Consider the following 12950-nt stretch of genomic DNA (forward strand, 5'->3'; position numbering starts at 1 on the left):
ATGCTAAAAAACATAAAATCACTGAACAAATCACAGACTCTTTTCTTTTTGTTTGTCTCCTTCCATATGAGAGCCAATACATATCAAAAACAAAATTTTAAACTAAAATCTCCTTTCAATTTGTATAATATTCCAATGAAATTTTAATAGATCATGGGGGTTTCATACTAGTATTACGGGACATGGTGGTGATTTTTTACCTGATTGCTAAGAAAGCATAAATGCTTAGATAATTAAATGAATGAAATCATGCACTATGAAAATAAAATTTTATATGATGGCATTATTAGAGACAGTTTTGAGAAATGTAAAAACTAACTGCTTAAAAAACACAAAATCATTTAACAAATCACGGACTCTTTTCTGTACAAGCATATCTTGTTGAAAACTGCTCTATCATATAGAATATCTATGTATACATAATTTCTTACCTCAACTACAGAGAATGATGTGATCGGCTGTAAGAGAATTAAAAAAAAAGAAAATAAAACAATCCAAATTAATAAACATTTAAAAATGAGAGTGAAATGTTAGCAGGAAGGGTGATATTGAATGTAAAAAAGGGTCTGTCATTATTAGATATAATGTATATTGATACAATCACCTGGTATTGAAAATAATTATGTCTTTATATGAGAATTGGCATATTATCAGTCATGATCACATGCATGTCTGGACAAGGCAGGTAAAAACAAGCAAAAAACAAAAATTTTCTTATAAATTGGAACTGGACTTCAGTTATTCTGAAATGGAAGTCCATAATAAAATTAATAAAGCATAAATATCAAAGTCAGAACAGACATGGATGGACAAATGGATTGACACAAGATGAACGGACAGGCATATGGATCGACATACAGATTTATAATACTACTAATAATAACATGCACGTACAGTCAGATAATGCATGGTAGTAGAACACTTACCTGTGCCATACGAGCCCACCCTCCAAAGAAACAGCTCCCATCCTCAGCCTTCCAGGGTTTCATTCTTAGTACAGCATCCTCTATGTCCTGCCTTATCTCATCTAAGAAGATAGTCAGCAAAATAAATCAAATACTTAGATTCAAATACTACTATTATAAGAGATAGTCTTTGAAAAAAAACCTATTGTACGACAGTCTTGTGATGCAACAGTTGTGCCACTTGTAGCATTCACATACTTTTGAAAAAATCTATCTACACTTTGCCAATCTGAGATGAGAACATCAAGGTGTTTGGCTTAACAATTTATTTGACTTCACCACCTCATTTATTTAGCTATTACAAAACACCCAATTAAAACTCTTCAAAAATTCAATGTTTCAACAATTTGTAAGTAATTGGAGAAATCTGTTTGAATTTGGGGATGAAAAAGTAAGAATGTGACATCACCAGCGACGGATTTCACAAAGGGGTGAGCATGAATTGAAGTTGCACTTGAAAGGGAAGTTCACCCTGACAAAAATGTTAATGTAAAGATAGAAATAATAAATAATAAAAATATTCACGAAGATTTCAGGAAAATCCATCAAAGAATAAAAAAGTTATTAGAATTTTAATAATTGATTGGTGACGTCATATGCGAGCAGCATTCCTACATTGCGAATGGTAAAAAATCAATGAAATATTATTTTCTCTAAAAATTGAAAATTGTATTTATTGTACCATCAGCACATCAATAGACAAATCATTTCACAACTGCTCCTAAAAAGAAAAAAAATTAGTCATCACAAACCATTAAAAAATTGAAATTTATGCATCTCATATTACATGACATATGGCCCAGCTACTTGTACATGACATCACTAATCAAAAACTTCAAAATCAAAATCAATAGCTTTCTTTTTTTTTAGATCATGCTCAACAATTTACATTGACAGCAATAATAATAGCAAATTTTTATAAAGCGCTTTTCCCTGAATGGCTCAAAGCGCGTTACAGCATATTATTACCCCGGTCATTGGATTCATTTCAATCCCGCACGAAAAGTGCACAATATCCACTCCCTGGGGAGCATTCCTTGCATTCATCGCAGCCTCATTATGGCGCTGGCAAAATCAAACATACAATATCTTTCGCATCCTACCGGGTACCCATTTAGCACCTGGGTCGAGAGTGGCAAATTGTGGATTAACGCCTTGCCAAAGGACGCTAGACCGCGGTGGGATTCGAACACACGACCCTCTGTTTACAAGGCAAGAGTCAGAACCACTACACCACGGCTCTTCCACAATGACACATTCATTCTGACACTTACATGTGGACTCTAGTCTGAAGAGATGAAAGTTTCTGAGTAGGTAGTCATGAAGAGTTAGCATCTGAAGATTCAATTTAGGAAGGGCAAGACCACCTGAGGAGAGAAATAGTTTGAAGAAGTTTTATCCAGTTTTTCAGAACGTAGTAAACATTCATTCCTATTGTGATAATGATGATCAAATGAAGCCTCAAATATAAAAGACAAGACAGTTTTAGGATGCATAGTATAAATAAATACCAGCAAATACATTCTTTGAAAAAAAATATAAGAAATGCAATTTATTTTTTATTTGGTTTAAAAGGATTGATAGTGAATCATACCTTCACCCGAATAGAACTCAGTAGGAACCACATTCTCATCCCATAGGATTTCTTCTGTTGGGTAGAGTGGTGTCTCATTCAAAGACTGTATTTGAGATATCCTTCTCTCATGATGGGACACCTGAAATAAAATATACAAATAATAAATAAAATCAATATAAAGAATAACAATCAATAATTGAAATAATCTGCTTTTGTATAGCGCTTTAGTACATAGGGATGGCATCTCAGAGCACTCCAAAAGATTATTACACGTCATAGTTAGAGTGCCCGCACACAATGTATGCATATTCAACAGTCCTTGATGGACATTCCAGCAAAATCTTCAAATTAAAATGCTAAATTATGATATGAAAAAAAACAGAAGATATAATTTTTATACATTGTTCTTACCATGAGATCTAAAAGGAAAGTCTTCTCTACCGTGGTTTCATCATCTTCACCAAGAGGATGCAGCAGATGCAAGAAAGCAGCAAAACGATGTAAGTCAGATGCACTGGGGTAGAGAAAGTATTTGAGATGGCGTTATCAATCATCTCAATTGGATTACATGATGCTGTGCATAATCAAAATAATAATAATAATAGTAATACATTAAATTTTCATTGCACTACTTCCAGTCAGATTAAATGCTCAGGGCACATTGAAAGAAAGGGGAAATAGGATGGGAATATATCCATCATTTAAATGGTCATTGCAACAAACACAATTTTAATTTGCTTTCAGAGGAACATGAAGGTTTTGTATATTTGAGACACTAAAAGAGTGGATTCTACAGGACTAGTCGTCCTGCGTGAGCAACAGTTTCCCAGTAACATTTTTTGGAGAGTGGCACATGTAAAAGGCATAGGCTGTTTTGGGGCGAATTACGATGTAGCAAAACTTTGTATAGTCAGGGACTATATACCTGTTATCATTATGAAAAACAAAATATTGGGCATTTCTTTATGAGCAATTATCGAATTTTTCTTGGCAACAAATTGGAACTACTAAAATAAATTGATGAAAGTTGGGCAGTAAAATTTCTCATTTCAACAGTATCTATACAAAAACAACCCAGTTCCTGCAGGCAAAAGTTTAATATATAGTCAATATCAATAGTATGTACCTACCTTAGCTGTGTAAAATGCTTGGTCAATGTTTTTCGTGTGTCAATACTGGCAACATTTGACAATGCAAATCTCTTCAGCTCTGGAAACAGCTTGAATGCTGCTCTCTGCATTACAAAAAACATGAAGTTAGAACATTACAACCTGTATCTTTCACACAAAATGCCTTTATGACATACTCTTCATTTCTATATCATACACTATCAAAAAATGAATTCAAACTTCGAGAATAACTAATCTTCAGATTTACCAAAAAATTACTTCAGGCCTTGACAAATAAATCTGTTTTACCATTATTCAATTAGTTTTAACCTTACCTTCAATAAGACACTGTGATTGATTTGTATAAGAAAATGATTAAAATATGATCACAGTAAATACAATAGTCATAAGGTGTGCAGTGGCACTTCGTAGAGGAGGGCGTATGTACCTGTAGAGAGCTAATCCTGTCATAGTGTATATCAGTCATTTCATGATCTGTAAGAGCTGTTCCTGTTGAATCCTTGATCTCAAATCCAGCATAGAATGTTAACATGTCCAGTAACTGTCATTAAAACAAAAATCAGTGTGATTGGCATAATGGTTTGGAAATAAAATATTGAACTAAGGTGGCTTGTCTGACATATGTGCCAACCCTGGCAGCCAGCCAAGAAAAAGAAACAAATTACTAAGGAATTCCAAGAAATAGGAAAATCCTTAAATTTCCTTTTCAATGCTACAGAAAAAAATTCCACACAAATAGGAAGAAACATGTTAAATTGGCAATTTTCTTTAAGTGTGCAATATGGACAAAAATAATCAAATGGAATAATACTACTACAAAATTCTAACTATCAAGTCCATGCAGAAATGAAATTCATTGATAATTTACCTCACTGAATAGCTTGCCTTCATTCCTCTTTGCTAGTGCTGAGAGCCGACATCGTACAACTACATGGGCATCATCCATGACAGCATTGAAAAATCGCCTTGTTGGTAATTGAGCCTTTACAAATATAACAACAAATCAGGAATATTCAAAATCTTAGCAAATATTTGACACTTCACACTTCTACAGCCTTATTCAGAAAAGATTCAACAATATTTTCAGTGTCAAGACTTGGTGCCGTGATACACTTTATCCCACTTATGATGATAATAAACACACATACACGTATGCTTCAAGTCCCAAATTTTGTCCAAAGTGACTTCATTATATTTTGACTCGGGGAAACAGGGCCAAGCTGCCAACCAAAACGAAGGTGTCCATGGTAATAACCATGATATAAAATATACCTTGGTTGTAAGGTTTTTTTATGAAAAAGGCCAAAGAATTATATTTATTTTCACAACATCCCCTCCCACCCCTACCTCTTTGACAAGAAGTCACTTCCTTCTCAAGTGATAACCCTTTTCCATGAAATATTGAATCTGACCCTGCAAGGGATAAACTATGTGAGAATGACTATATGGTAAAATGACAATTACATAATGATTGTGTCATGTACCATAAAATCAAGATGTATAGAAGAAGAACTGTAGTCTACAACAAAACAAGTATCATACCTCTAAGTCTACCATCATCTCAACAAAGCGCTCACAGAAATGAACCTTGTCCATTGGTGCATCACCTGCAAACAAACAACAACAAAAAACAATAAAATGTAATAGAGTTTCAAAATTCAAGTCTGTTTCTTCAGGAAGACATTTTATATCAATCTGCAGTGCTCTCTAGAATACAGATATGGTAAATTTTTGTAAGTTCTCTACAGAGATTTTTTTTTATCTATGTGGCAAGAACTAATGCTTTGCTTTTGGTTCAAATTCAGACTTCAAATGAAGGGGAAAAAGAAAATTAGAAAAATTTATACTGACAGCACTTGTAGGGCAATAAGTCTGCTTGATCTATAAGTGGAAGCAACATCCGAAACAAATGAAATATAAGAGAAAACACTAGCTGTCATCAGTCATTCTTTTGTTAGATAACACAAATATCTAAATGTTTTATATTCACCTTCCTCTGGAATGGAATCAAGTATCGTGTAGAAAAGCTGAATCAACTCAGCAAGAAATCTCCGCTCAAAGTCATTCCTGTTATGATATGAAGTAAAAAAAAAAAAAGTAATGAAAGAGTAATACTGGATTACATACAACTACAAACATGAAAAGTAATCAAAATATCCTCTTCTTATTATGAATAGAATAGTTGGCTCTAGGTTCAGAATAGGGGAGTTTGCTATTACATGCATATTCAAAGAACATGCTACTAGATATGTTGTTTATTTTAATTGTGAAATTCCTTGGCTTTGAATTTAGAGTTTTGATTGTTTTAAAGGGGAATCCAGCCTAGGCCATAAAATGATGTGTTGGGACAGAGAAAAATAAATTAAACAGAATGGTGAAAGTTTGAAAGAAATCGGACAAGCAATAAGAAAGTTATAGCTGCTTTAAAATTGAGATCACTAATACTATGTAGATTTCAAATTGGCAACTGGGTAAGTAAATTATGACAAGGGGCAAGGACAACTTTCCCATAGGCCATGTACTTTATTATCAGGGATTTGTGGTTTTCTCCTAAGTACCCATTCCCCTGGGGCAGTAATCTAAATATAACCCAGGTAGTATATTGCTTTATGTCCTCATGGAAGAAAAATATAATTTGAAATAAAATTTTTGGGAAAAATGAAATTTTAGCAATAATATGTATTGGAGTACATGGAAGAGTAGTCCTTGCCTTACATCACTATGACATCACATATGCGGCCAATTTGAAGTCTCCATGGGTATAGTGATTACCAATATTTACAACATTTAAAAATTCATAACTTTCTTGTTGTTTGTCCAATATTGTTCAAACGTTCACCTATCAACTTGTCTGATATTTCTTTTCCTTACAAAAACAAGTTTTTATTTGGGTTGGATTCCCCTTTAAAGCACCTAGTTCATACATACCAAGGTTTTTTACCAGACTACTAAGAAAGCATGAATGCCTGTGAGCAAGCAACCAGGGGACCAACGGCTTAAGATCCTCTCCGAGGGACCTGGTAATGAGGATAAATGCCTTACCAAAGGGCACTAGCGCACTACTTGGGAATCGAACCCGGGTCACCAGAATCCGAAACCCTTGCTCTACCGACTGAGCTATCGCGCATTATACAAAAAAAATGTCCTTTCCCTTGCGATTCAAACACAAAATACAAATAATGAAGTTGAGTATTATAACTTAATCTCAGTCTCCTGATTAAATCTTCTCTTACCTCTTCTTTGTCTCCTCATCTTGTTTGGCGTCATTTTTCTTGATGATATTCCAAAATTTCTTGTATTTGGGATAGGCTTTCAGCTCTGTTTCTAGTCTTCCCTGATGGCAAAAAATTAGAAAAAGGGTAAACTTTATATATATTCTCTTTTATATTTCACCTCACTAAACATGTACTTTAGAACAGATCGTTGCAGTACATCAGAGCCAAGACAACAGTAGAATCCTTCCAGAAAGCATTCAAATATCATCTCTTCATCCTAGAAAAAACTTTCAACAATTCATCTATTGTACTTGATTATGTTCATATATATGTACTTTGTCAAGCATTTAGAGACTGATTTATATCACCATAATAAAGCAATGTACAAGTAAACATATAATATTTCATTTGTCTTTAACTGATGCAAAATTGAATTTCTAAAATGGAAAAAAAAAAATGTGATGTAACTTACCGGTAGAAGACACACCCACATTGGAAGGGATACCAGCCTCTGAACTTGCTCTCGTATCACATCAACTTCCTACAATTACAAAACATGTCAAGTGACATTTAATCAACATATCAGATTATCATGACATCCTTACAAAATAAGGCATCATCTTGCAAATAAAAGCTTTCTAGATCCATTGTAAATTGTAGAACAAAAGGATTATTATTTTTAAGCATATCTTTTTGGTACAGAGCCAGAGAAACTTTGTGAAAAATTCATGTAGATCGTCACTATGATGATCATCACTATGTTGATCACTATGCAGATCATCACTTTAAATCATAATCATATTAATCATATTGCAAAATACATAAAATCCAACTCCCCAATGACTCTGTAATGTGCAAAGTGATTATTCTTCATAATCTTAGAATTATATTCATCACCATCACAACAACCACCATCATAGGAAATATGATTTTTCTACAGGGATAACATAAAATGTTATTTCTTAAGTCAACTTTCTTTAATTTTTGTTCAACAACAGTCCTATTATGAAGTATATTCAATGAACAATCAATTAATCTCATAGTAAAAACGAAACAAATCAAGGAGCCAGGTCTGCAAGGACAAATCAAAATCTAAAGTCAATAAAAAAAAGTACATGCCAATATGATGTCATTTAACTTTAAATGTCAGAAACTTATGTATTGTCAATATTTAAAGGATATGAATATCAATCAACATCATTGAAAAAACAACAATAACCCAAATTGCACTATGAACTGGGCACTCAGAAAAATCCATAAAGTAAAAAGAAAAAATACTCTTCACAATAGGGGCGGTTAACACAAAGCATAATGATTAATCACAGGAGTAATTAACTGATTACATTGATAACCATGTACAAATCAATTGCAAGATTGTTCAAACAATTATAGCTTTGTGTTGCAAGGTTTCACCTACCAGACTGTTGAAACAATGAATGAGGAAGATGAGGAGTACTGTCCGTTCTCTCAGTGATATAGTAAGATCCTTTATGGCACCCAAGGTTAGCTTTAGAACTTGGTGGAAGAATGCTGGAAATTGCTCAGGTTTCTTCTTGCAAGCCTAGTAATTAAAATGTCAATGAATAAGAACATTGACCAGGTACTAAATACTACTCTTCAAATGTCATACCTTGAAGTACTACATAGTAATAATAGCAATATTGTCAACAAAAGAATGCTCAAAATACCCAACAATTGTATAGACAGACAACAACAAAGACATAACAAACAGTATAGCATATTTAAGTGTGACATCATATTTTTGCACTTCATCATTTTCATTTTTCATGATCATAGTTTTGGTAGCAGATGATAAAAAACCCTCCACACAGAAAATTTGGAATGAATCAGTACAATAGTGTTTCTCATATGTCATCACATTTAAGCTATGATCCCCAAAATGTTTGGGCTGCAAAGAGTATCCTTCATTGCATTTCTATGTGAATCTCAGCATAATTTATTCAATATCTTTTCACTTTGGAAAATCAATATCTTACAGCATTTCTCAAACACTTTCAGGCATTCTTTCCATTTTCAAATTCCATAATTAAGTCGGTGCAATCGCTTCCAAGTAGCACAGCCAATCAAGATCATTGCTGCATGCCGTTTTGCTCAAGACACAGAAGAAAACCACTCAGAACTGTTTTTTCACATTTACAATCCATCGCAAAACTCCATGTTACGGGTCCGAAAACTGAATTTTATCTTTAATGTGCAGATTGCTACCAGAGTAAATGTCTTGTCAAATGCTAAAGAGTATGAAGTACATGTGGACTATCTATACTCCAACATGACCGAAATATCATGGAACCTCATCAACAACAACAAATAAATGTTTTCATAATCTCACCTCCCATGCTGGAACACCTTCTCTGAATTTCTCATTTATCATGACTGCAATCGAAATCAGATGACTGGAGCTTGACTGAAACACACACAAAAAAAAATTCATTCATCAACTTTCAAAATGAATCATATGCAAAATATACAGCTATATAAAAACTTAGAGAAAGGGAAATTCACTGCTCAATTCAAAATGACAGTGTGGTGGACTGCAGTGGAGCAATTTTCATTTGAGTTTTGCATGTGAAAAGTGACAACTTTAATTCATTCTTTCTTCACTTTCATTTGCCTTCTTAATTTATAAGGTACATGCAAGAGGAGATACATGATGAGAGTGCAGTCTCTTTGGAATAGTATCAGAGCTGCCAACATTGGAAAGATAGAATCCAGTAGATTTCGCGGAGGTATGATTTTGTGAGGGAGCGGCGGAACGTTGTCCCACGGATGGGAGTTTTGGGTAGCAAAACACATTAAGAAACAACATTTGATAGTAACTGACAGCTGTCTAAACCATCAAAAAAAATTCTGATAGATTAAATGCACATTAGAGAGAATTCATGAATTGTCATTGACTAAATATACACTTCAGGCAACACAGTAGATTTTTTAAATAATTTATAAAAGAATGCATTCAACATGAAAATACCTTTAATTGGCCAGAGAGGGAAGGGGCTGCAGTAGTGGTAAACATGGTAAATGAGCTTTATATGTGGACTGTTTAAAGTCTCTGAGGGATTCCTGTGAAAATTGTCACACAGTCCCATTCCGCTTGAAAATTATCTTTATACTTCAAAACGTATTTTGTCGTCTTGGTCTTGGATGACTCCATCTCCATGATCTCCATGGTCACTGGCGATGCGATTGTAGTGTGGATAAATCGGGGCGGGGCGTGCTTCGCACAGCTCAGCCAGCCAGCACCAAGCTAGCTCACTCACGAAAGAGAAAATGTTCGTATCCGATCAACCCAAGTGAAAGTAGGCGAAAAAATCTCCACTTTGCTTCTGGTTCTTTAGGATTGTCAATAAAATTTTTCCTGAAACTGAAAGTCGGGGTGTAAAAGTAATCCACTTGTTAATCCCATCGTTGATCCACAGTTTCAGCTCGAATAAAGCGCACACAAGCTTACGAAAAATGCCTCTCAGTGCTCGTGAACTTCCCTTATCGTAGCTTCCTGGCGCAGCGCGGCCAGCTGGAGCCGCACCGGGGCGCATCGGGGGCCATGTGCATGGAGTACCGCTGAAGTGTTTTCATCACACACATTGCAGAACCCGGAAATAAAATGGCTTGTTAGAATACTTCACCAGTCGTTCAGTAAAATTATCTTCATTTACATTGGAAATCAATGTACGATTATACAAAAACTGGTAAAAGTTACTGGGTAAAATGAAAATGTGATAAGGAGGTTCCATGTGGGTGTTAGGGAGTTGAACATGCTAGACTCGTAAAACAGTCTTTTGTATGAATTTCGCAATTTAACAGCTAAAAATCCTGATTATCCAGGAGATTTTGGCATGAGGTCGGGAGAACGGGAGATTGGATCGCAATCCAGTATTCTCCCGCAGGATCCGGGAGACTTGGAAGCTCTGTAGTATGTACAACAATTCATTTTAGAGTTTTAATAAACCATTATTTGTGTAGAAAGGCCTTTAACGTATATTTGACACATCTCGGCAAGTAAAAAAAAATTCACACAGCATACTATTATTGTAAAAACAAGTTTTCATTTCCATCAATTGTGTCTTACCTTTTCAGAGTCATAGTTTGGCCATAAGTAGTTTTCAAGATATTGGCTGAACTCGAGCACCATGATACGACGCGCAGCAAACCTGCATGTAAACAAATGTTTAAACCATTAGAATTGTGCAAAGAAAATTGAGGGGGTACAAATAAATTGAGCATTCTACATCACACAGGTGACAACTTGTTTTTTATTGATCACACCTTTATAATTTTCTTATCATCTTCTAATTATTTTTATGTATATTCAATCAAACTCAGACGTCTCTTTAACACAACCAATACATGAGTAAGGTAAACCTTAAACACTACTTTTTTCACATCATTTGTTTTAAATGAGATTCAATTAAATTCATTTTATTTATTACATATATTGCAATTTCAAAACATATAACATTAAACACAGGTGGCAATTCAAGAAACTTGAGCGTTTTGAAGGTTCTCTCATACTGAAACAAAATAACATAACAAATAAAAAATACAAATTATACAAAGAACAAAATGATAGTAGACTAAGAAACAAATTAAAATTTAAAAAAATAACATGTACAAGAAACAGAAAGTGCATATATTAACAGAATAGGCAAGAAATTTTGAATATGCATTTTATAGTCAGTGTCAAAGGAATTACAGTTTTTATTTCAGTGCTTGGACAAGTGAAGTGGTAATTGGTTAAGACTTTTAACAATACTGAAAATAACAAAGATAATCAAAATTTTAATGGAACATTTTTTTCCAATTTGGGGCATTACAAGAAACTTTTAAATTGCAATCAATTGCAAGTGAAATCAGAAAAAAATCCATTTAAAATCTCAAAATCTATTATAAATCATGCAATCATTTACAATTATGTAATTGACTGCTTGTCTCCTTCATCCCTAAAATGCTATCATATCGCTTGTATCGCATTCTATTAACCTTTTAACAAAATTCCCTTAGTGTCATTTTGATCTTACTTGTTCTTCAAGAGTTCTTTCTTGTAAACATCTTCAATCACCTAGTGAATAAAAGAAAAGAATACATACATCTTGACATTTAAAATCAGAAGCATTTTCTTAAACATTTTGAAGGGTTTTCAAAGATATTCATTTTGCGAGAAGGGTTTGAAATTATTACAATATGAATGGAAAATTACAAAAATGGCATAAAAAGACTGTCCATACTGTCATTTATTTTACGTGAATAAAATAATCTTCAAGCACAAATAATATCTGAATCATTTAAGTATGAATACTCTTGCTGCTTTCAACTTATAAACAAACAGAACACCAATGATAGTCATTATGAGTTCATTTATTTACCTCTGTTTCTTCTCCTTTGTATGAATGTCCACTTCTTATAGGTAGGAATAATAGATTTCACTTGTTGTCTTCAGTTTACATCTCTTTATTAAAATCCAGTACCTTAATTTAGTTTATAATCTCAGGGAATGGGTGGTAAGAACCAATAAAATGTATCATACATCATTCCTGATTCATACACATTCTGGTACAATGGATTATTTTTATCAAAACAAAATGAAGAAGAGTTCTGCACAGCAATCATCTACTATTTTGGATTTATTTATCTCCATATGCCTACCTTTGGATCATAGGCCAAGTGTGGTGTAGGACTATTTGGAGCCCAAAATCGACTGCCAAGCTGTGTCAAAAAGTCTGCATTAAGCTGCTCCACTGTAGGAGCATAACTCTTCCTTTTCTGACTGCCACTCATCTGTAAAATACAATCAATACAGAAAAATAGGTAAAAAGTGAGTACATAAATTGTTTTTAATAACATTTAATATTGTTGGCAATTCTAGCCCATTATTCAAACCTTTAGTTTCATTCCACTAACCTCATTTTCCCCTCATTTTCAAAAATATTTTAAATGTTAGACACACAAGCCTTCATAAATTATATTGCCTGTTCTATACACACAAAAAAAAAGTCCCCCCTAAATCAAAATGCTATAACTTTTGAACAGAATAATTTTTGAGATATAA

At 33.7% G+C, this 12950-nt stretch overlaps 1 protein-coding gene across 1 annotated transcript in view; it reads right to left on the minus strand.

Annotated features, from left to right (window-relative positions):
• LOC129264902 (RNA helicase aquarius-like) overlaps positions 1–12681 on the minus strand; it is a 31508-nt gene extending 18827 nt beyond the window's left edge. The window contains exons 1-17 of the mRNA XM_054902862.2: positions 12548–12681; positions 11923–11963; positions 10974–11055; positions 9237–9311; positions 8304–8447; positions 7359–7427; positions 6905–7005; positions 5662–5738; positions 5214–5278; positions 4540–4653; positions 4099–4212; positions 3672–3775; positions 2953–3055; positions 2560–2680; positions 2240–2332; positions 927–1027; positions 432–458 (exon numbers count right to left, since the gene is read on the minus strand). Coding sequence (XP_054758837.2) covers positions 432–458; positions 927–1027; positions 2240–2332; positions 2560–2680; positions 2953–3055; positions 3672–3775; positions 4099–4212; positions 4540–4653; positions 5214–5278; positions 5662–5738; positions 6905–7005; positions 7359–7427; positions 8304–8447; positions 9237–9311; positions 10974–11055; positions 11923–11963; positions 12548–12679 — 1563 coding nt within the window. The 5' untranslated portion in view covers positions 12680–12681. The remainder of the gene's footprint in view (positions 1–431; positions 459–926; positions 1028–2239; positions 2333–2559; positions 2681–2952; positions 3056–3671; positions 3776–4098; positions 4213–4539; positions 4654–5213; positions 5279–5661; positions 5739–6904; positions 7006–7358; positions 7428–8303; positions 8448–9236; positions 9312–10973; positions 11056–11922; positions 11964–12547) is intronic.
• Between the last annotated feature and the right edge of the window lie 269 nt (positions 12682–12950).

The sequence above is a fragment of the Lytechinus pictus genome, chromosome 7 (assembly GCF_037042905.1).
Source record: "Lytechinus pictus isolate F3 Inbred chromosome 7, Lp3.0, whole genome shotgun sequence".
Classification (NCBI taxonomy): domain Eukaryota; kingdom Metazoa; phylum Echinodermata; class Echinoidea; order Temnopleuroida; family Toxopneustidae; genus Lytechinus; species Lytechinus pictus.